Source organism: Elgaria multicarinata, chromosome 10 (genome assembly GCF_023053635.1).
Source record: "Elgaria multicarinata webbii isolate HBS135686 ecotype San Diego chromosome 10, rElgMul1.1.pri, whole genome shotgun sequence".
Classification (NCBI taxonomy): domain Eukaryota; kingdom Metazoa; phylum Chordata; class Lepidosauria; order Squamata; family Anguidae; genus Elgaria; species Elgaria multicarinata.
Genome location: NC_086180.1, coordinates 52,335,247 through 52,360,376, shown reverse-complemented (window position 1 = coordinate 52,360,376; position 25,130 = coordinate 52,335,247). Strand labels below are relative to the sequence as shown.

General features: G+C 41.1%; 1 protein-coding gene across 1 annotated transcript in view; it reads left to right on the top strand.

Annotated features, from left to right (window-relative positions):
• PDGFC (platelet derived growth factor C) overlaps positions 1 to 25,130 on the top strand; it is a 121,445-nt gene that overhangs the window by 48,872 nt on the left and 47,443 nt on the right. The window contains exon 2 of the mRNA XM_063135760.1: positions 5,094 to 5,289. Coding sequence (XP_062991830.1) covers positions 5,094 to 5,289 — 196 coding nt within the window. The remainder of the gene's footprint in view (positions 1 to 5,093; positions 5,290 to 25,130) is intronic.

The following is a 25,130-nucleotide window of genomic DNA, read 5'->3' as shown; positions in this document are numbered from 1 at the left end:
GTAATATGATTTTAGTGGTATATGTTGCAACCTGCTTAGTGATCTATTATATCAATTTGTCTGCTCTTACATCTGAAAGAAAATTGCTATGAGTTTGAATAAATAGTTGGTTTGACTTTCTGTCTTCTAACTAGTAAAAATGGTAACAATGCATTTCTTTTACGCTGCAAGCTTAATAATATGTTTGTTTATTTTTGAATGATGGCCCTGCCTTTTGGTTTTCAAATATGTCGATGCAGTCCTATGCATATTTTACTCAGAAGTGTGATCAATACGGCTTATTGGTAAGAAGGTATGCCTAGGAGGATCACATCTCCCAACATACTTTCTGTGTGTGAGTGTGTGCACGTGAGCTCACTTTTAGCAACCTATGCGCATACAGTAGATGTTTGAAATGCTGAAACCAGATACCTCATTACGTTAGAATTTACGTGGCTTGCCAAGATATCTGGCAGAGCCCTGAGGATCATTAGTATCTTTTAAAAAAAATCCTGTTTCTTTTGGATTTGAAAATACTACATTTTGCTTTGAAGTTGAGAAGTGTTTCCCACCTAACTAGTTTTGTCAGCATGCACACTTACTTAAACAGATGACCTTAAGCTAAACAACTAAAATAATATTGACTATAAAGCAAAAACAGAGTACAAGGAGGAGATTCTTAATTTAGGTACCTCATTTGCTTAGTAGCTGTCAAATTTGTTAAACATTCCTTCAGAAGATATTTAAGCTAATATTTCCACATTAAACATTGGTGCCAATGGCAATAATTACAGATTATATGAATATTTTGGAAAACATTTGTGTTTATCTGTGCCTCAGACTTGTTCCTAATGGAATTCTTGATGACATGCAGGACAACACACTTGATACCAGTGCTACAGTCTAGAAGGAATTTATTTTAGAATATTACCACAGAGGACTGAGTGATTAATTTTCTTTTTCATACATGACACACTATTTCAGTGAGCCTGGGGCTGGAACAGACAGGGCTAATTTACACACTTCATTAAATACATAGCATGCAACAGGCCCTCACTATTTATTTATTTTTAGTGTAATTTTGTGGGACATCATGGGAACAGGAAGTTTAAACCTTCTGACCCAGCTACATTTCCAAAATTCACCACTGACACCATGGTTACTAAAAATTGGGTGGGTGGGTGGGGCAGAATCCAAACCTTGATTGGCGCTAGTGGAGGGGTTTCTTTCCTGTTTTTTCCTCCCATGTGTGGATATGAAAATACATGCAGTGCTCCTAATCCAGATTGGGACTCCACGAGCTTACACTAAAGTGAACAAAATGGTGAGGATCAGCTGTACACTTCACTGGAATATTCTAGAAAAACCATATAACGCTAGCCTTAAAGACCAAATAACGCCGGACCATATAACACCGCTCAAAGAGCTTCAGCTATCGGGTGGTATATAAATGTAATAAATAAATAAATATAAAATAAATTAAAAGAATTGCATTGGCAGCCTATATGCTTCCAGTCGGAATTCAGCGTGTTGGCAATGACATTTAAAGCCATCAATTGCTTGGGACCTTGGTACTTGAGGGAGCACCTCTCCCTATATATGCCTGCCCAAGATTTGAGATTTGTTGGAGGAGCCCTCCTCTGCGTCCCACCAACATGAGACATACATTATGGTGGGACGTGGGAGGGGGCTTTCTCTGTTGTGGCACCCCAGTTGTGGAATACCTTCCCCTTGGAGGCCCAAGTGGTGCCAATGTTAGCTTTATTTTGGCGCCAAATTAAAACATGGCTTTTTATGAAAGCCTTTGATGGCTAAATTCTCCATGGTTACACATACTTTTAATTATTTATTGCTTTTAAAGATTTTCTACGAGTTTTAATTGGTTAATGATGTAATACATTTTTAGTTGTGTAAATTATTTATGTTTATATTGTTCTAATTTTAACTGTATGCTACCCTGAGGTCCAACTGATAATAAGGCGGGATACAAATGTTTTAATAAATAATAAATAAATATTTAACATAGTGTGCAGTTTAGTCCACATACAAACATGTCAATTGATCTGTTATCACTTGATTATTCAACACAAAAGCAGTTACACTTGACTGTACTGTTTGCTTTGCTCTTTCACTCAAGTATGTATAGTCATTATCACTTGATGGCAGGCATATGTGAAGAGGATCTTGATGCAACATCCTGTTGGGTGACCAATGACATATGTAAAGGTGTAATAGGCGAACATCTCCAGGTTTGATTCAGATTGATTGGAATTGGCAATTACAGGTGAAAGGAGAATGTTAAGGGAAAAAAGGGTGGTTCCTCTTTCTCTCCAAGATATCTAAGAGAGCAGTCCGATCTTTTAGGCACTCAAGAGGTGGAAACCTCTGTATCTCCTATGCTGGCAGAGTGGGAGGACCAGTGAAAGCTATTTCTGCCTCTGTCCTCATTTCAGGTGATTTCCCTCTAGATACCCTTTGACAACTCCCTTGTGGAGTTGCACTGCTGGGGGAAAGAATGGGAGCTGAGAGAGTGATGGATCCTGTGGACCCACAAGGCCTCTCTTCCTGATCCACTGACACACCCTTTTCCTCATTTATGTCTTTACTCGAGATGAGAGCTTGCAGGTGGGGAAGCTGATACGGAGCTCATGGTTGCTGTGAGGAAGTGGGGTGGGGTAAATCCATGCTTGGCTTTCTACCCATGGGGTCAGAGCTGTGTCAATGGCCTCAGGGACAGGATTCCACACCATCCTATGGCTCCATAGACACTATCTGAGATGCCATAGGATTGTTATATAATTTGTTTTATCACCACCATAATCCCCTGAATCCTCTTATCTGGTGTCACTGCTGTTTGGTATTGGAGGAAAGTGTGTGTACTAAAAACCAATTAAGACTAACATAATAGAAAACAATCAACAAACAGTAATGACACATTTACCAAACCTTCAAAGCCATGTGCAACCCAACATAAAGAAATGCCCAATAAGTAGCCAACTAAAACGAATACTCTAAAACAGCTGTAACATTAATAAAAAAAACATCTTAATTAAAGGCCAGCCAGACAAATTAGTTTTTAACACATTTTCTGAAAGCTGACACTGATGGGGTCAATTGCACATCCCTTAAGAGACATTCCCTTAAGATAGAGGCCACAAGGGGAAAAGCCCTGTCTCTAACACCCAGTCAAGTGATCTTCATGGCAGGCCAACGAGCAGGGGCTCCAAAATAAAACACATTCTTGATTCGGTTGTCTCAGTTGTGTATAATTGCCTGTAAGTCTGTGCCTACATTGGACAGAGTTGCATTCATTTCTAATTGGTCAGGCTACAATCCAGGCCTTTGTTTCTGATAACCCAGATTGTCTCATAACACCCAGATGTGCCTTGCCTGTGAGGACAAGCCTGTGTTTCCCTGGTCTATTATTCTATCATCCCGGATCATGTTGTGGCCTGAGGCTAGCTCACTGCCATAAGTCAAAGCTATCATAAGGCTCTTCACTTAGTCATTGAGCTGGCAAAAGACAAACTCTTCTGCACCTTCTGCCCCTAGGTGGGGAAGATCCTGGATTTCTGACCTAGGAAGGATTGGCCTTTTCTGTAGATTTTCTGTAACCAAGTAAATGCCTGCCTGTTTTGTCAACTGGGGCAGGTACAAGAAGCAATAGATATTTTACTCTTTATTTCTCTGACTGCAATTTTATGCACCTCGTGTTATCTTTTATTACTGAATTTCTTTATTTGTAAAACTGTGTGTCCTGAAATGGGGGCAACTAATTCTTACTAACTTGCTCCATATTAATGCCCCCTCCCACTTGCCAATTAAGAATATGATACCCCTTTGGAGTTAGTTATTTGGTTACAGATTGGAGGCTGACAGAGGTAGAGCTAAATACTCCAGTGAGATTTCTTAATCAAAGTAACTACTTCTTAAACTTAAGAAGTCATTGACTCAGTTCAGTGAAAATGATACCAGTCTGATAAACCATGGTTTATTGGCCAGGAGCAAGCTGTGTGGCCATGCAGTCTGTTCTGGTTTATATCCTAGTTTAAAGAAAGCCCTTCAACTACAGTTTTCTGATTTTGATGTCATGTAAAACTGTGATTAAGGAACTAAAATATCTGTGATGAAGCTGGCTGTGCAGGTGTGTGTGTGTGTGTGTGGGGAGGTGATGACAAGAGGGCACACTGCTTGTTTCCAGGCTGATAAACCATTGTTTATTGAACCAGGATCATTACATGTGAACTGGAACACTATTGTCCACTCAGTAGATGTTACAGCTGTCGATTTATAGTTTTTTGTTTGGGTGGTTTTACTTTTATATATATAATGGTAAAGCTGAAGTAACCAGATAGTAATCTAATCCTTTCACTCTGATCCCTGGAGTTACAGACTCACCAAAGAATTCCAGGAATATTTAGAGTTACACAGGAACATTTAGACAAATATTTCACCAAGTCAGTTATCCCAGGAATGGCCATACTCTTTTTGTTTTGCCATATGTAACAGAAATAATTATTTATTCTCACTTTTCTCTCTGGCCTTGTATGACTTTCAACTAAGGCATTCTGCAGATTGTATAATTTTATGGGGACTGGCCAAGGAAGCAGTATTTTTGTCCGTAGAAACCAGTTTGTATGACAATGGCATATACCAGTGTATCCTGATTGTTATATGTCAGGGGCGTAGGAACTCAGGCTGGGGACAAAATTTGGCCTGCCTGAGTTACCAATTCAGCCCTCCACATTTCTCCAGATAGCCACAGCCCTTCCTCTGATCCCATTCCCTTTCTTGCAACCACCAAATGTTCTCAGTTCTACTAGTGTTAGTTTAGGTGATTTGCATACTGGTCTAGACCAAACAAAAAGAGTAACTAGTTCTGCACACCCAAGGGAAATTTGGACATGTTTCTTAAAGAGCTTCCCAAAACTCTTTTGAAAGTGAGAAGAATTTGATAAGCAGTTTGTGATACGTCACAGCAGTCTGCTAATCAAAAGAAAAAATCAGAATCCCACTGGTTACGCATGTAGTAGCTCTTTGGATCCTGTTGTTGAGAGTACATTTGACTGAATAAGTTATTGATGCTTCTGTTTTCGTGTTTTTTGTTATTGTAGGAGTGCAAGAGCCACAGCATGAGAAGATTATTACGGTGTCTGCTAATGGAACTATTCACAGCCCAAAGTTCCCATATACTTATCCCCGCAACACAGTACTGGTGTGGCGATTAGTAGCAGTTGAGGAGAATGTGTTGATACAGCTCACTTTTGATGAAAGGTTTGGGCTTGAGGACCCAGAAGATGATATATGCAAGTAAGTTATTATTGCTGTGTTCAAATAAACCTAATAGAAGTGATGATGGATATGCTGATGACAAGCTACAAACTTGGCCTTTACCATGGTCTATCATGTTAGATTTTTAATTAGACCTGCCCATGATGCATGTTGTATAGCTTGTATAAACTTTTACCTTTTTTAGTATAATGTATGCATGCTGCTATAACATGACAGCAATATCTCTTGGTATTTGTGTATGATGTTTTGGTTCTCTAAAACATTGGTATCTTTTACAATGGACTCAAAATTTACCTCCATCTGACAAATGTGTATCTATTAAGTGAAATGCACTTTAGCAGTGCTTAGCAACAATAGGCAAAAGGTTAGGGCAAAATAATATTTTTTTTTAAAAAAAGTATGAAATGTAGCAGAAAACTATGAAAAAATGCTATATTTTGGGTGGGTCATCCTCCACTAGGAGCAAAAAGTTTTGTTTTTTTAAAACATTCAATCTTTTGTGTTTGAAATGGGGTGTGGTGACCTATCAAAAACAAATATATTTAGCTTGTATCTGAGGTTGGAAGAGGGTCTTTAAAGCCTAGCGCATTTAATTGTGTCTGAATGCATTTGTTTTATTATTGTTTTAATTAGGTTTTACAGTATTTATTAGTGGTGTTTTTGTTGGTAGAAAGGCAGGATACAAATCAAATCAATTAATAGCAATAAACAAATATTATGAAAACATAAAGATATCAGTCTCATGCAAGACTACAGTACAGTCTTTGATTACAGAAGATATTTAAGATTTAAAAAAATTGGTCACACAGGGCAGGCACCATTCTTTTTCATAAGCTTCTATGCAGGGTAAGATAAGCAGAATGAAATGCATCACCACTGATTTTTAATGTATAAGAGGTTTTTGTGTTAAACTTTTTTTCATGCAGCTATAGCATATTGTCTCAATTTTACACATAGAAAGGACAATATGTCTACAGTTTACATGAACCAAATTGTGATAAGGAGCATAGTATTGAAATGCAAACAAATTTTAGTTCTGTGGGACTGTTGACAAATATATATTCCTTGGTGAGCACAGCATTAGTAGGAGCTGTTTCCTCCTTTTATTCATGTACTCAAAAACTTGTGCGGCATGGTTGGCTGACATTCAGTGGACCTACTTTGAACATTTTCTTAGATATTGCCTTGGAAATTTGACTATAAATGGTTTAGTTATTTTAAACATATTACCAAAGCAAACTTGCTTTAATTATACATTCTGTATCAAGAATGAGCAGGAATTGTAAATGTATTTTGGATAAGATAAATTTGGGTTCATTTTTATTGATATGCAACTTAGTTTGAATAAGTACTTCACCTAAATATTTTTATATTTAAAACAAGGATGTATATTTGTGTGGGCATCACTTAATTGGGTCTGGTTGGCAAAGGGATGAGAACAAATAGACGCAGTCATAGCTGGGGTAATAAATTGGCCACAACTTTTTTTACTTACTTGAATAGGCTTGGTGGCAGCACAGAGCGTGGATCCTGTCATGTACATTGATGGTGCTATATAAATAAATAATAATAATAATAATAATAATCTGCCAGCCTACCTGATGACGGCTTCCCCTTCCTGGCCTGCATGCCAGGAGCAGTGGTGAATGGAAGGGCCAGGGGCACACCACGGTGCAGACCCCTTTCACCACTATGGATGTGAACAGCTCACAGCCCCCGTGCTGTTCTGGTCTTTGTGCCATGTCCCTGAGATCCCTCATGGGAATTCTCACCATGGGGGAGCAGGAAGCCCAATCCCACTCCCCCTCACCAATGAATCCAGCCCAATGCCTATCATGCCTATGTAAGTTGTGACAAATGTTATAAAATGAAGCATCCACACAGAATTTACTGATAGTTCAGATCAACTTATTTACAATGGAATTAATCTTGCAATGAGGAAGGCAAAAGTGCTGCACAGTCTTTGCCAGTTGGTATGCAGGTAAAATTATTTCCCAGCCACATTAACTACTTCTGCAATTGCAAGACATCTTACTACCAGGAGTGGGTGGGTGGAGAAGTCAGCAACTGCAATCCTGGGGCCACATGGGAGGTCTGCCTTCAGGAGCCTCAGGTTGAACTGGTGTCAGAACAAAGGAGAAATCTCACTCTTTGGCCCCATCCCAACAACATGCTGATTGGCTCAGTAGTCCTTTCCTGGGACTACTGCTGAAGTTGTGCAGCCGCTCCTTACCAGCCTTTTTCCTTTCACTGCTGTCCTGCTCGCTTCCACAAATCACAGCTCCCCATTAAGAGAGGAACTCTGCATATTATCATTGTAAAGCTGGGATCAGAATTTGTGGAGGACTTTCACACAAATATTTAATTAGGCATATATTTAGTTGACTTGACACAGGTTGGAAATTTGTCCAGAGATGGGTGATGTAATGGGTGAACAGTGTAATTGTGACTCATTCTTGCAGACCTTTTCTTTACCTGACTGTTGTACATTCACACTAATAAAATGCCCATTTCTTACCTGGTCCACTCACTTTTGTGTGCTCAGTCTGTGAAATAACACCATGGACTCTGTGCTACATTAACGGTGCAATCCTGTATGCACCTATCTGGGAATAGTTCCATTAAACTCAAGTATAGGATTGAACTGCACGGGTCAGAGTGTTTTATAAAGCATGTTTGCTATATCCTTGAAGCAAGCTATGTTTGCATGCCATGAGAGAGGTACACATAGTTACTGTTTTTAAAATCTCTACCTATAAAGCAGAAAGTATGTGTGTGCGATGTATCCAGAAATGTTTACCCACTTCCAGATGAATTAGAAACTTGATATTTGGCATGCTGATAGGTCTGACTCTACAATGTACCAGAGAAATCTAAAAACATTAAATTTTGGGTTTTAAGTATTTTTAGATAATTTAATAAAAACCTAGGCTTATGCCTACAACTCCCAGCATGACTTGGGCAGGAAGCCAGACTTATTGGGCTTTGGTGGCCATTGTGAGTGCGCGGATGGGTGGCTGCTGCATGCCTTTCACAACCCAGACTCCTAAGGTTGGTCAGTCAACCCAATTCCTACATAAGAGCAAACATAAATGGGCTGTGTCCATTTGCGGTGCCTCCTCTTGCCCGCTGTGCATTGTTTTAAAACCAAAAGCTAGATACAACAGCATGACTTTGAGAGGCTGAACTCTGAACCTGCTGAAAGGCACCCCATCCTGATATCTCTGTTTTCTCAGAATCTAGGGAAAGCGTGCATGCAGCCTTCGCCCTTAAGAGGGAGGGAGGAAGTGGAGGCACTCTGTGCATGCCCAGAAACAGGCCCAATGAAGGGGGGGGCAAGTGACTGGCCTGGCCTCCGCCCTTCAGTACAGACTCCTGATGGAACACTTGGTGGGCAAGAAGAGTGGGCTGAGGCAGTCCCAGCAGGACTTGGCCAGAGCTGGGCACGTCCACTGACAGCCACTTACCTTCCCTACTTGGCGATGCTACTCCTCGATGGTTTATCGAGGAGCAGCATTGGCAATGAGAGTAAGACCCGCCTATCAGAGGACGTGGGCACTTGTTGGCTGCCAAAGGCATGCTGGGAGGTGTAGTACTGGCATGTAGAGTGGCTGATTTTGAATAAAGCATGGATTAGCAAACCAGGTCAGTATGTGCAAACCACGTCACTATCTCTCAGTCCTAACTTAGCCCTCACTTTTCTGACCTCTCACTAACTGTGTTTGTTCTCCTTCTACCTGGCTTCCCCACCCACCATTCCATTCTAGCCTCAGCTATCAGTCATTCCTCCATTCACTCTTCTGTTTCAATGGTATAGTCAGGCTTCTACATAAAAAACATAAACTTTATTCAGTAATTTCTGCATCTGTCTTGGAATGTTGTGGTTTAGTTATGACAGGGAAAAAAAGCAGCATAAAAATCTCAAGTTAAAAGACCTTGGGGGGAAAAATCACTTGACATTGGAAAGCCATCAATGCAATCACTAGGCAAGCCTGCCTGGGAAAAAGAAATCCATAAGTAGGGTGCTATAACTAAGAAGGCCCGCTCTCCAGCTGTCTCCCACCACACATCAGATGGTGTTTAAAGATTAACACATTATTTAGGGACCTAGGCTTACGCCTACAACTCCCAGCATGCCTTGGGCAAGAGGAAAGAGTTACTGGGCTTTGGCCACCATCATCTAGAAGTGGTTTGCCATCCTGGGCCTGAAGGGAGAGTACCTGGGGCTGGCTGCCTCGGTCGCTAGACACCATCGGGAGTGGTAGGGAAGGAGGGCGCAGCTCCGGGCCTGTCACTGATGGCAACAACCAAACTATCTTTCCATCAGTCAATCAGCTGGCTAACTCCCTCATGGCCTACCTACGGACACCACTTGCACAGTGCAGCGTGGACCTGCTCAGCCAGACTTCACTTCCTGTGAGCCTCAGCAGCAGGACTCCCATTAGGCAAGCCAGGCACCAAGGCAAAAAGCATGCCAGGAGTTGTAGTTTTCACTTTTTGGGGGAAGAGAAAAATCATAGTGGCGGCTTCTTCCTCAGGCCCGAATAGGCCTGACAAAGCAGGGCAAGTGCCCCAGCACTTCAGTACAACCTCCTGGTGGGTGAGAAGCATGGGTCGAGGCAGGAGAAGGCCTTCAACTTGGCCACGCTTGGAGGCTTCCTGGTGCCCACCAAGAGCCCCCAGCAGAAGATAGTCAAGCAGGCCATGGGGAGCTGGGGCTTCAAAGTGGCCCTGGCCTGTGTCGGGAGTGAGAGAGAGAGAAAAAAGAAACACATTTAATTTGTTTTAAAGTTATCTCAGGCCTAACACTGGCTTACCTGGCGGGGTTGTCATGAGGGTGAGGGGGGGGGGAACGAATTTAATTCGTTTAAATGTAAGCTCACAGGCCTAGCACTGGCCTACTACTTTAAGATAATTACCTCACACACCATATATCTCAGGGTGTCCGAGCAACGCCAGGTATATCAACTAGTAATATATAAAGTTTAGGAGTACTTTCGGTTTCCTGGCGGGAGCAATTAGCCTTATCTGAGCTTTGGTTTTTATTTTCTGTCTGACAGCATGTAGAAGCCTAAGGGTAGGTTTCTTAGTATCTTTTCCAGTCTTTCTCTGTGACTAGTGTATATCAGTAGCCATTTGTTTATATCCCTTGGAGAATATGTCAAGACAATGAGTTAAATATGCTGCAGATACTTTGGGGGCACAACCCAATTATTCAGCAGGCCTATTGGTTTAATAAGATTAATCATAAGTAGTGTGTTGCTTCAGATTTCTGTGTGAAATTGAAATTACATTACTGTAAAAAAATACATGAATACTTTGGGATTTTTTTTTTACAGTGCATCACATTATATAGTATGTACTCAAAACATCTGACTAGAAATAAATTAGAAAAATGAAAGGGCTTTTCACATAGAATTGGAGTGACCAAATGCAATATTAGTTAGGACCAGTGCATAACCACAATGTCCAAATGATCTGAGTTATGAGAAAGTGGGTTCTACACTGTCTATCCATCTGTTTATGATTGAGTGTTCAAGCTTGGGAATGCTTTTAGATTAAGCAATCAAAGCTTACACATCAAAGAAATTTGGAAGGAATAATTGCCATATGCAGTTGGGTGCAATCCAGAAAGAATTGGGAATACTTCAGCCCCATTTATATCAAGGAGACAAAATTTTGAGCACCCTTCTCTGGATTTGTGTGGATTGCGTCTGCATACTTTAAGAGGAAAGGCTGTGAGCCGTCCTGTTTTGATTTTTCTGTCTTGTCTTAGATTTGAACTGTTAGATAAACCAATGTGTTACAGCTACAATAATCTATAAAATACATAACAGTCTAAGGTTCTGCATACCTAATATAAAAGGAGGGATACTGATGGCACCTTTAATCCTCATTCACCCACTCCCAATGCCATAGCTGACACGGGGCTTTTCATTGATCCTCTTTATATTGTGCAAAAATACAAAGATAGAGGGTGCTGAAGCCCTTCTATGCCATAAGAGGCACCATGGAGAGGTACCTTCTGAATAATTTGACAGTCTGTAGCTCAAGTCAGGGGCTACACTTATATAGCTCCATTTAACATGGGGTGTCTAATCATGAACTGCATCCCAAAGAGAAGGGGACTGTTCTTTTCATGCATTTCTCCAGTTTAATTTTGCATAATTACTCTGCTATAGAAAAGGAAATAACACAAGTGTCCAGCAATGGTCTCTTTCCCATTCACTTCACATAGTTCAACTTTTGAAAGTGTGTTTTCAGTAGGGAGTGAGGAAAAACTGAATAATAATAATAATAATAATAATAATAATAATAATTTTATTTGTTACCTGCCTCTCCCTCTGGATTGAGGCGGGGTACAACACAAATTCAAACACCATAAAATACATTTAACTAATTAAGAAGAAAATGATAGTTTGCCCCAGATACTTTATCAGATGGCTGCTGCCTATGCAGAACTTCGTACATATTCCCTTGAAATTGTGATGAAGTATTCTGATCACCTATGGTGGAGAGTTCCTTGTTAAAGAAGAAATGCACTGGATCATTTGGCACTATGAATCATGATAGGCATGAAACAGGTGCACAGCACCTCTTTATTCTTCTTGATCCAAACTCAAGAAGACGGAGCACACATGAGAGTTAAGGAAATTATTTCAGACTTTGAGTCTAGGAAAATTCCCTCTTTGATGCTACTTCAAAGGGTGTTTTGTGGTACTTAGCCAATTTTGTAAAGACCTGTAATAAAACCAAAGCTGGAGGATTGGTCCAGTGAATGACATCAAGATCCACAATAAAATCTTTGATGTCGTTTGAGCAGAATGGAAGATTCCATTTCCCACCTTTTAAAACTTAAAATACTGACAAAATTTTGCCATAGATTATCTTTGGTCACTTTCTAGAAACAAATAAATCATATTGCAGTCATTGTAATCATCACAACCTTTTTGAATACTTGAATTTTTGCCTTCTAGTAAACTTTGTTTTCCAGAGCATGCCTGGAAAAGTTCAGTCATTGCAATCTTTAATTTCAGGTTTCTTTTTACATAACTCTCTACATCAAGTACTGCGAATGTGGGAGAAGGCAGTTGGGCTGCTGAGAATCGCTTTGATGACTAATTTTTATACAGAAGTTTAGAGATAAACTTTTCTCAGCTACTTGTCACATTTTGTTTCCTTCGTTTATCGAAGTGCAGAGCCAAACAGTTTTGGTAAGTCTCTGAACTAGCCAATAATCAGCATGCCCTGTCCAGTATCAATGTGGTTTTAATGGTTCTGTAGTACAAGTATAAAAAGGGACAAGAAAGAATTCAGGATCAATGGTACAGGAGCAAAGGAAAGGTCAGGCCACAGTTGAGAACATGAAGCATCATGATGAGGAGGCAAAATGCTTCCATTGCTGAATGTGAAAGATTGATTTGGAGGAAGCAGCAACACACTTGGTCCTGGGCTTACTGAGAGGTACAGATCTTATTGAGGAGTGTCTGGATGCCAGATTTATGAAATTAGGGACAATGAACTTTATGGAATTAGTAAGAAACCCTGTCTGAGTTGCTAGGCCTCAAAACTTTGTAATTAGTGAGCGGGAGAGAAGACAACTTGAGTATTTTGAACAGGATGCACAGAAGTTTAAAGATATTCTTTTTGATAAAGCAATAAAACGTAGAAAGAAATCAGATCTGGCTCTCACTTCCACTCAGATGGAAGAATTGCTAGGCATCATATTTAATCTACTATTTTGAAGAAGAATAGGGTCAAACTTAGCATTTGTTTATTTATTTTAGGTATCAAGGTAGCATTTATTTATATTACATTTATATCCTGCCTTTTCCTCCAAGGAGCCCAATGTGGCCTACAAGTTCCTCTCTCTCCATTTTATCTTCACAACCACCCTCTGAGATACTAGGCTGAGTCCTTGAATGGCACAAAGTCAGCTAGTGAGCTCCATGGCCAAGTGGGGACTTGAACCTAGGTTGTCCCAGTCCAACACTGATGACTCTACCACACGACATATTATTATTATTATTATTATTATTATTATTATTTATTTATATAGCACCATCAATGTACATGGTGCTGAAATGCCATGGGGGCGCTTCTAGATAATGATGAAAAAACAGAGAATTAATACAACTAAATGTACACAATGTTTGGACACTTGCCTAAGATAAACTGGGCCTTTAGCCTGGTTTGGACATAAGGACATCCCTGGGATTTTTAAAGCTGTATGTTGTTGTGAGTGAGCAGGCTAGTACACACTGCCCAATCATTCTCACCGCAAACAGGAGTTGTTTATTTATATTTATTTATTTATTTATTTATTACATTTTTATACCGCCCAATAGCCGAAGCTCTCTTGTTGTTGTTGATTTTTTCTTTATAATTTTTATTTTCTGTTGTGAATATCAACAAAACAGAATAGAAAATACATCATGAAAACAAAACAAAAAAACACCATACATTACATATATAAGATCATTGTCATTTTCTGTCATCTGTGACGTTCATTAAAAAATAGCGGGGGAGAGAGTTATACAAAGAGAGTTGTACAGTGTATAACACTGCAAACAGGAATAGCTAAGCAACTCAGGTCTGTTTAGCACTGTGTGCAGACAAGGAACTCTGGCTTGTCAGATGAGAGACAACCCAGGGTTTAATAATGAAAATGAAACCACTCTGAATGTTTGCAAAATGGGCAGGAGAGAAAAAAAATGAAAAGCAAGGGGAGAAAGTCATGCTTTGTTTCCCTGTCTGCAAGATAATTCATGGTTAAAATAACAAAGCATGGAGTAGTATCCAACTGTGCTGTTATGCTAACACAAACGATGTGGTGCTAGTAGAAACTAGGTTCTGAAGTATGCTCAAGAGGGGAATCGAACTATAGTTGAATTGTGCATTATGCTTGTGCAACCAGTTGCACAACTAGTTATACAAGTGCAATGTGCAGCCATTTGTACAACCAAAGAATCAATGGAACTCCACTAGCATTATTTGAGTTTGTAGAATGGCATCATTGGATACTGCCCATGGTTAGCATAGCGTTATTTGCAAATGCATCCTTAGAATCAACATAGGGCAGTAAAGCAATATGCAGGAGGAAAGAGCCATGAGGGACATAATATTAGTTTGCAGTTTGCAGATGATCTGAGTGTTAAGTCTTTCTCTGCTAATAAAAATGCAGTTAGTTTGTTCATCAATTCTGTGTTTACACTTGTCAGCTTAAGAAGTGAGCTCAAGGGCAGGAAGCCAAGTGAATGGCCAGGAGCTAATGGCACTAAGAAAGAAGTAGACCAATGGTTCAAATGCCCTGTGCCTTATGCTGAGCTTTGCTAGTAGAATGCTGCACTTAGCCGTACTGCTGTAGCCATTGCGTTTGCCATAGCAGTGCATGTTGTGTCAGGAAAGTTGACTTTTGCCCACTTGAATCAGAACAGGGGGATTTCTAGGAAGGGCTGTAGTCTTGTGGCTTTGCCTGTTTGCCCCAAGGAGTGTGCTACTTCAGCTTACCATAGTTGCATTGTAGCCTTCCCGAACCTGGGAATGATGAGAGTTGAAGCCCAACACATCTGGAGAGCACCAGCTTAGGGGAAGGGTGCACTATCTTAGACGTGTAAAGAGGGTTAAAAGGGAATATGCAGTAACAAGGTGAGGGGAAGTAGAGAATGCTAATATGGAAGAGCAAAATGGTGTAAAGGGTCTGTAGGGGAAGTCCTAGTGTTGGGTGATTTGAATGAACTGTGATGGGGTGGGGAGCAGAGATCAGTCTAGTCCTGTTTTCTGACAGTCAACAGACTGTTATTCTAGAGATTGTCACCTTAGTACTAATTCCTTTTTATAAATCGGCGGCTATAACATTATCAAGAGTATTTCTAGAGTGGCTTCTCATCCTCAAATCAAGATACAAATATTTCAGAAAGAAACTTGTAACATCAAATATGTTGCTTGCCTTTGAAGTGTGTACTTACACAATGAAAAATTATTTGCTTAACTATTGAATTCATCAAGCAAGTACTATGGAGTGGTGAGTTATGATAAACATAATAAATAGACTAAACATCGGGATATCTGAGGGTTCACTGAAGCAAAGGATTATAAAAAACATATGAGCTAATCCTTTCATGTTGAATACATCAGCGTATATCTGAGCATCTCAATGGGATCTTAAATTAGAAAGCTATACTTTTCCTTTTACTTGTTAACAGTAGATAGGGCTAGCCTATGTATTACAATACTTTTCCAGGGTGTGGCACAACTTTCATTTGTCCCTGCTATGGTGTTTCTATTATGGTTCAGCATCAGCTAGAGTCAGGGCCTAGGAGGATTTCAGAGGAAGGGTGAAAGAGCTAGAATGTTCTTGGGGTCTTGCTATGTATGTGGGGAGATATCTGTGGTTGCTAAGCAACCAAGTTGGTGTTTGCCCCTCCCCTCTGCTCATCAGATGAAGAAAAGTGTCTGTGTGTGTCTGAAAAGACTTAGGCTACAAAGGCAATGAAGTTCCCTCATATTCCCCCACCCCTTCTTAAGAACAGGGCAGACTTAAAAAGGGGAGGGCCTTTTTTGCTGTGGCACCCCAGCTGTTGAATGAGCTCCCTAGAGACGTCTGCCTGGCACCTACCTTATACTCTTTGCAATGTCAGGTGAAGACCTTTTTGTTTCCCCAGAACTTTACCATTTTACCATTTTTAACTTTGCTGTTTTAAATCTGCATTATAAATCTGTATTTTAAATCTCTACATTGCTGCACAGTTTTATTCTGGTTGTACTTTTATACTGTGGTTTAAGTTTTATACTTAAGTTGTACTTTATGGTTTTAATCTTTGTGAACCGCCCAAAGAACTTCAGCTGCTGGGCATTATAGAAATACAGCACATAAAAAAATAACAAATAAAGTGATTTCCGCTTTGTGGTGTGGTTGGAAGATAGTTCACCATGGAAAAAGTCACATCTGCATCTGCTCTGAAAGAATTGTGGATACAAGTAACTACATAGTGAGGACTTGCATGTTTGCAGAGAAGAGGATGGAAAGGCAGGAGTTTCAGCTCACCTTCTAAAGCAGGGGTCCCCAATCTTTTTGGGCTCATGAGCATATCTGCAAATTTGAGAAACTGCTGAGAGCACCACCACAAAATGGCTCCCACAAGGGATGTGGCTAGTCACTTAATGGCTTCCAATGGGGGCGTGGGGTGGGGAGGGGGGGTAATCAAAAGTGAACTAAGGCAAGGCAGAGGAGAGTCTCAGGCCTCATCTACACCAAGCAGGATATTGCACTATGAAAGTGGTATGAAAGCGGTATATAAAAGGCAGGAGCCACACCAAACAGGATATAGCGGTATGAAAGTGGTATGTGGTATATGTCAATGGGCCCCAACAGTTGTCAGTGCACTTCAACACCGCTATAAAGCAGTAGTGTGGCTCCTGCCTTTTATATACCACTTTCATAGTGGAATATCCTGCTTGGTGTAGATGAGGCCATAGTTTACCGTCAAACAATTTTTTTTGAAGGGGCAGGGAGGGGAGAGATTTGTAGGCACAATTGGAGGGCCCTGTGGGTGCTGCATTGAAGACCCCTATTCTAAGGCTTCCAAAGACCCAGGATTTACTTTCAAAAGGGGCAGCCCTGTTATATTTATTTATTATTTATTTATTACATTTATATACCGCCCCATAGCCAAAGCTCTCTGGGCGGTTTACAAAAGTTAAAACAGTAAACATTTAAAAAGTATACAAAGTTTAAGAATCATCAGAAACATAAAAACAACAATATAAAAACAACAGTATCCATTTAAAACAACAGTTCTGGGGTCCGTTAGAAAACAAACTTAGTGTTGTTAAATGCTGTTAAATGCCTGGGAGAAGAGAAAAGTCTTAACCTGGCACCTGAAAGATAACAGTGTTGGCGCCAGGCGAGCCTCATCAGGGAGATCATTCCACAGTTGGGGGACCACCACCGAAAAGGCCCTCTCCCTTGCTGCCATCCTCTGAGATCTACTTCCCTCAGAGTAGGCACTCGTAGGAGGACCTTAGATGTTGAGAGCAGTTAGTATGTAGCAGCAAAAGCAACAAAGAGTCTCGTGACACCTTAAAGACTAACAAATTTTTTATTGCATAATATTTCGTGAACTAGTCCAGTTCGCCAGATGCATGACGTGTTATCCTGAGCTGCGGGTACACAAGCACACACACACACACATCACACACACCTATGGCTGTGAGGGGAAGGGGAAGGTCAGAGAGATATGAAATGAAGAATGTACAGACAATGACAGTTATACTATTAGCAGCTGCCATTGACAAATCAGAAGTTTCTGATAACACAAATATCCTGGCTCTGGATAATCTAATGTAGTGTGTGTGTGTGTTTTAAATACACCCCCCCCCTAATTTTTAAAATCTATCAAATGGAGAAGGGTATTACTGGCCAATGCTAATGTTATTGTGAAGAAATGTGTTGATACACTGGTTTTGCATGCATTGGTAGTAAAACTTTAGAAATCCAAGTTTCCTTTTTTCTAAATCTATGGGCTCATCTACACCAAGCAGGATATTCCACTATGAAAGCGGTATATGAAAGGCAGGAGCCACACTACTGCTTTATAGCGGTATTGAAGTGCACTAACAACTGTTGGGGGCCATTGACACCTCCATATACTACTTTCATGCCACTTTCATAGTGTTATATCCTGCTTGGTGTTGATGTGTCATGGGCCCCAACAGTTGTCAGTGCACTTCAGTACCACTATAAAGCAGTAGCATAGATCTTGCAGTGCACCTCAATAATGCTATAAAGCAGTAGTGTGGCTCCTGCCTTTTATATACTGCTTTCATACCACTTTCATAGTGGAATACCCTGCTTGGTGTAGATGAGCCTCTGTGTCTGTACCTCCCAGACTTAAAATCAGATAGAACTGTCTTATCCTTCCATTTCCTGACAACACTTGAAGTGTGGTCTTGCTTTAAAAATTCAGCATACAGGTCAATGAATGAGGCCAGGAGAAGAGAACTTACTTCAGTTAAACCTACTCAGTGAAATCTACTTCTTCCCTTCCAGAGTGCCATGGCCTGGGTTAATTTGTGGGGCTCTGTGGCTCCTATTAAGAAAATAGACATTGGAAGATCTAGTTATAAAACTCCCCAGAACTTGTCTGATTCAGCTTCACTGATAGGCCTGTTACTAAGCCTAAAACAACATTGGACTTTAGTTTATTTTTTCCGTAGCATAATGTTGTTGATACATATTTTGTGATTGTTTATGGATTTACTATTGCAAAACATCAAAATGAGAGCAGTATTTTTCTGCCAGTATTGAATAAAGCCCCATTAGTGCATACAGAAGAAGTGAACTCTTAGACTTTTAAAGCTTTGTTTTGGAAAGATGTACTTCTCCATTCCTGTGAACTAATAAGCCTAGCCAGTGATATTTCTTCCATATATGTCTGCTTCCCATCAGGGGACAATTGCTGTATGTCCCAGGCATGTGGGTAAATACCTAATTACACATCTGATAAAAGGGTGTAAGCTATTGTAGGAGATGCTCTTACAGAAGAGAATTATGAAACCGGATATATTTTGCCTGGAGAAAAGGTTTAAGGGGTAACATAGTGCCAGCTTTCAGATCCTGAAGAGGATGCCAGGATGAAAAGAAATGAAGCAATGGCATTTAAAATACAGGATGTAGATTATATTAAGGATTAAGGAAAATGTCCTAAGTATAAAAGTAGTTTAGTAATGGAATAAGAAGCTCAAGGATGTAATGGATTTCCCTGTATGGATAAAGGTTGGGCAGATATTTGTCCAGATACTTTAGGAAAATGGTAGGCTGTGGCTGGTTGTCTTTTCTGTTAGACCAGGCTTCCACAACATGGTGCCCACAACACCATGGCACCTGCGAGCCCTCCAACAGCACCCATGAAGCTCTCCCCTCTGTGTCCCCTTCAGAAAAATTATTTGAAGAAAAGTCTTGGGAAATGTTAGGACAGTCTTCTTTATTTCCCTTTCTAGCCTTGCCCTTTCTCTCCCTTCTACCCCCTTTCCTTGCCATTTCCCCCTTACTCCCAGTGTCTAGCCTCCCCCCACCTCTTTAGCTCACTCTTTTTATCCCTTATATCCTCTAGCCTTGCTCTTTCTCTGCCTCTTTGCTTTGTTATTTCTCCCTCCCTTCCAGCCTCTAACCTCACTATTTCTCTCACTGCCCCTCTTTAGCTCACTTTTGACTAGCCAAGCCCTCACAGCAGCCATTGGCTGGGTTCACACAATGTGCTAACCCACACTCAGTGATTGAACCATGGGTTGTTTGTTGAATTGTGGGTTAGCACGTTGTCCAAACCCAGGACATTTTCCACAGGGTGGTACGTTAATCATTAGGGGTGTGCACTCCGCTCTGCAATTATTAGGGATGTACTCCGCTCCGATTAGAAGCAGAGAATCAGAAGCGAATTGGCCTGCTCCGCCTTGCCCAGAGGTGGAGTAGAAGCGGACCGGGGACCCGTAGAAGCACGGCGAAGAGAAGCGCCCATACACGGAGCACTTCTCTTTTTGCGGCGTGATCCGATCGCCATTTTGAAAAATTTCGCCCATAGGATTGCATTGTGGAAAAGAATAGGGGATAACTGTGTTGTTTTTAAAGCTATCTTTCTGAAACTTCTTGTGCTTAGAGAGTCGTGGCTGGGGGTCATTTTGAGCCTACTCTCAGCTCTGTGCGTGCTGCGGTTCGCTTGCTAGAATTTTTGGAAAAATCGGGTAAAACAGCGGGAAAAATGTACCTTTTTCAAAGGGCTGAGGGGCAGAGTCAACTCCCGGTCATGATCACATGATCCCAAAGTTGGAGGAGGGGATAGGCAAAACGGGTAACTTGGGATTCTGGGAAACTTCTCTTTCTACTCTGAATGGAGTTTTCCCAGTGTTTTTTAAAACAGTAGCTCCACCAAATGCACAAACACAACCTGAAATCATATACTAACAGAGAGGAAACACAGCACTGCTAGCCACCCTAACTTTGGGGAACAACTGAATAGATGTGGTGCAAGGGGATGAGCTCCCTTAGGGCATGTGGACGTGCCCAGTGCACTCTCCTGACCTTGGAGGATCATCAGAGTCCTCCAAAGGTACATCACTGGAGAGAATGCCTATCATGAGTTGAAGTGAGAGTTTGCTTCTTAAAGACTCGTACCTAGACAGGAACAATCAAATTGGCAGATGATTCCCCCTCCCCCTGGGCACGTCCACTCCCCTCTTACTGGTAAAAGACAGATATAGCCTTTTTAAAAAAATTCTTCTTGTTGTTTATTCAGCAACACTGCTGCTTTTAATTCCACCCCTCCTTTGTTTATTTATTTATTTATTTATTTATTCCATTTTATATGCATTACTGGCTTTGAAACTATCCTTGGCTCACTTCCTTGTGCCCCAGAAATGTCTGCTGCCTGCCTGCCTTCCCTCCCTCCTCCCCTGCCCACCTCGCAGGGATGGTTTTTGTGTGTCTTGCTTTGACTCAGGGGAGAAGTCCTTCCTGTGCTCAAGTTCCAAATCAATTTTTCAAGTGTGGAAGAAGATTCATATTTAGGTTTATCTCTACTCCCCAATTCATGGCATGTTGGGATTTCCTTTGAAATGGGCCCATTGAGCTGTCTGCAGCTTTAAATCCCTGAGATACTGGGGTGTCTGACTTTCATAAATTCCCCCAAAATCAGGGGATGATGAGATTGGCTTGAAACTTGGCGTCCATGTGGACACATGGATAAGCTCTCATGGGACCGAAGGTGACGTTTCTGACGTGCAAATTGACGTAGTTGTAGCATGGGACTTGATTTGGGGTGAGTTAAAAGGTTAGAGCCCCGCCAAAAATCAGGGGATGATGGGATTGGCTTGAGGCTTGTCATGAATGTGGGTCTAGATGGCATCTGGGGGGTGGGGGTGCCCACTTCAATTTTTTTTATCTGTCAAAACGCCGGAGAACAGCCCATGTCTGCAAATGGGGTGTCCGATTTTCATAAATTCCCCAAAAATCCGGGGATGATGGGATTGGCTTGAAACTTTGCATCCATGTGGACACATTGGTAAGCTGTCATGGGACCGAACGTGAGGTTTCTGACGTGCAAATTGATGTAGTTGTAGCATGGGACTTGATTTGGGGTGAGTTAAAAGGTTAGAGCCCCGCCAAAAATCAGGGGATGATGGGATTGGCTTGAGGCTTGCCATGAATGTGGGTCTAGATGGCAGCTGGGGGGGTGCCCACTTCAATTTTTTTATCTGTCAAAACGTCGGAGAACTGTCCATGTCTGCAAATGGAGTGCCCAATTTTCATAAATTCCCCAAAAATCAGGGGATGATGGGATTGGCTTGAGTCTTGGCATGCGTGTGTATACGTCCATGAGGTGTCATGGTGCCAAACTTGAGGTTTCTAACGTTAACAGAAAAAAAGTTGTATACTTTTTTAGCTTTCAATGCAAGCCTATGGGGGGGAAAACGGAGCTCCGATCCGGATTCGGAGCTCCGCAGCGGAGCGGAGCGGACTATAGGCGGAGCGGGGCGGAGCGAAGCGGCCTGATCCACAAATTGCGGATCTGGAAGAGAAGCGGAGCGGGGGGTCCGTGCACACCCCTAGCAATTATCTGGTAATTGTGAAAATCTGCAGAGCATTTGATCTTCCAGAACAGAGATTGGCTGCTTCCAAAGCCATCGAATACTCTCAGAGCAGAGACGTGCTCAATCAGCGCTTCTAAAGTCTCCGAAATTAACCTGCTCTCTCTCTCTCTCTCTCTCTCTCTCTCTCTCTCTCTCTCTCTCTCTCTCTCTGTGTGTGTGTGTGTGTATCTCCATATTTAGAAGACGGTGAGTGGGATGAGGGGTAGTTTTCATATTAAGTTCTGTGGCTAACCAATAGGAATGCCCACAGCGGTGTTCTCCTCCAATCACAGTGTTCAGGAAAGTGGGAAACACTAACTGATGGCTGCTGAGAGGGAGCGTGTTTCTGCTCAGACTAATAGACTCAATCATCCACATTTCCACAGTGTGAAAGTGCTGCTGGGATGAGAAAGCTTCTACAACTGAGGAGATGACAGGCAGGCTCTTTGTTTCAGTGCCTGAGTTCAGGGTATATGTGTCTGTCCAATAGATCGGGAGGGTATCAGGTTGGAGAAGGCTAGAGTGGGGATTTTTTTAAAAAAAACACCAAAAAATCAAAGCATAAACTGATCTAATTCAAACTTGGTGGAGTTAAAGCAGTCCTTAAGAGCTATCATCTTGCTAAGTTTCATCTGTTTATCTATAAAAATTACGCAGATGTAAGTATTTTTGAAATTTCCATTTAAATGTTTCTATACAATCAAAGCATGAACCAATTTGATTCAAACTTGGTGGGGTTAAAGGTCTCCGTAAGAGCTATCACTGTGCCAAGTTTTATCTATTTATCTTTAAAATTGAGGGAGCTGTAAGCATAACTGTTAATACCAGTTACCCAAATACTGAACAGTTCTTCAAGGGTAATTCAACAAGGCAGAGAGGGTGGAGGGGCTCCTAAATTATGGCAGAGAATTACCTCTACGGAGCTCCAGATCAGATTTCAATGCAGAGAAGACCCACTTTGCGTACCCCTATTAATCATGCAATGTGGCTTATTTTTCTTGTACAAGCCTCCCTGAGAACCCATGGTTTGTTGTTGAGTTATTCAGAATGGTTAACAAGCCACCCTGTGGAAAATGTCCTGGGTTCATAGTTCAACGTACAAACAATAGTTCATCAACAACAATCAACCATTGAGTGTGGGTTAGCATGATGTGTGAACTCAGCCACTATGTGGTTAGCCACAATGTGGTGGTGCCCACAGCCTTTTCTCAAATTGCTTAATGTGCCCAAGGGTCCAAAAAATTATTTATATTTATTTATTTATTACATTTATATACCGCCCCACAGCCGAAGCTCTCTGGGCGGTTTACAACAGTTAAAAATGGTAAACATTAAAAAGTATACAAAATTTAAAAACCATCAAAAACATAAAAACAACAGTATAAAAACAACAATATCCAAAAAGGTTGGGGACCCCTGAATTAGACCCTTCCAGCTGTACCTTTTTGATTTTGATTTTTAAAACTGGAAAAAGAAGGTACAACACTTAACACAGTCAGGGTAATGATTACAATGATAGATTTACAAACCTTCGTACCATTTTGAAGAGGATTACCACACAATTCATTTTCAAAACATTCCGTGTTCGGTTGTGATGGATGGAATGGTCCTGCATGGTCCTATGATGGATAGGGAAACAGCGTACTTGTTCTTCATGCACAATTTCATGTTATACTATCAGTGATTACAAGAAATCTTTTGCTGACTTTCAAATCTTTTGAACTAGGTTCCTTAATTTTGATTGGAAATATGTGGTAGGTCCTAGGAATTTAATTTTCCACAGAACTCCCAGATCATTCAGGATATTGTGCTAACCTCAGCACATGAACAATTAACTCACTCCCCACAAAAACACTAGCAATAGAAATATGGGTATGCCTATTTGGGGAAACATTTTATATCCTTTCCCTTTTAGGAACCCAATCTGTGCTCATAATAAATTCAAGAATCCCTGGGCATGTCTACACCATGCCTATATCCTGGAGTGGTCCTTGGATTGTCCCTGTGTGTCCACATGATCCACAGGGGATCCTGGGGGCAACCCAGGACTAGTGGAGACTTACCCCGGGATGTCAGAAAATGCAGAAAAGCCAACTTTTCTGCAGTTCCAGGACCATCACACTGAGTGTAGCCATGTGGCCGCTCCTCCCAGATTGTCCTGTCCTCCCCACCAGTAGCAGGGACTGTAAAATGGGCATGGAGCTGCACGGCGGCAGCCCGTGCCCATTGGGGGTAGGGAGTGGGGTTGGGTTTCCCCTTTACCTTTAGTGCTGGAGTGCGAGTGCGCTCCTCTCGACTTTTTCTTATTTGAATGGCTACCACAACGTCCTTCTGGGATGTCGTGTGGCCATCTAGACACCCAGGGAGGATTGTGGAAGCCGGTAAGTCCGCGATCCTCCCTCTGCACCCTTGTGGTGTAGACAAGATCCATCACTTTTTAATAAATACTTTACAATTTGAGATCCGGTACGTCTGCACAATCAATTTTCCAATTCATAAACAATCAAAGCAAAATGAAAAATGCCTAAATAGAACAGAATCTGAAAGGGAAAAAATGCTTGCTTTTTCAGGTGGCTAACTATTTTAGAGGAACATTTTTGTCACTTTAGATATTTAGAAGGTTGCTGCTACTCATAGCTATTCTGCTTACAAAGATATATGGATAACTTCTCTCAAAGCAAATATCAGGTTTTTGCTTCTAGTTTAACAAGGGCTGGTGACTTAATCTTTTATTCCTTTTCCACACCACTGGCTGCAGAGTCTGGTTTAGAAAACACGTTATATATTTTTAAAATGCCTCACTTGTGTGTTCTATGTCAAGCAGCCTGTTTGAATGAAGTAAACTAGTTTGCAGTATCAAAATATTTTGGTAAATGAACCTAATCCAAATTTATTGCTTCTAAAATTGTTTCATGTTACTGTTTTTGGCTCAGTTTCTAATAGAAGTTATTTTTCCTTGAAAATGAGTTCTCTACTCTTAGATCTTGTTTCTGTCTAGGAGATTCTGGGAACAATTAATGTTGATGGAGCATTTTCCCTGTTCATTACTTACTAAAAGATGCAAGTAAATGAGTACAATAAAGGGACATAAAAACCAGACTCTCTATTCCTGACCTTCTGTATTTTAGTTGTACAGTGCAGATCAGATATTTGAAGCCAGGAATCCAGACACTTCTGTGTGGTTTCATAAATGGTGAAGTCAGAAGTTAATGCAAGCAAAGCCATGGAAAGTGCTA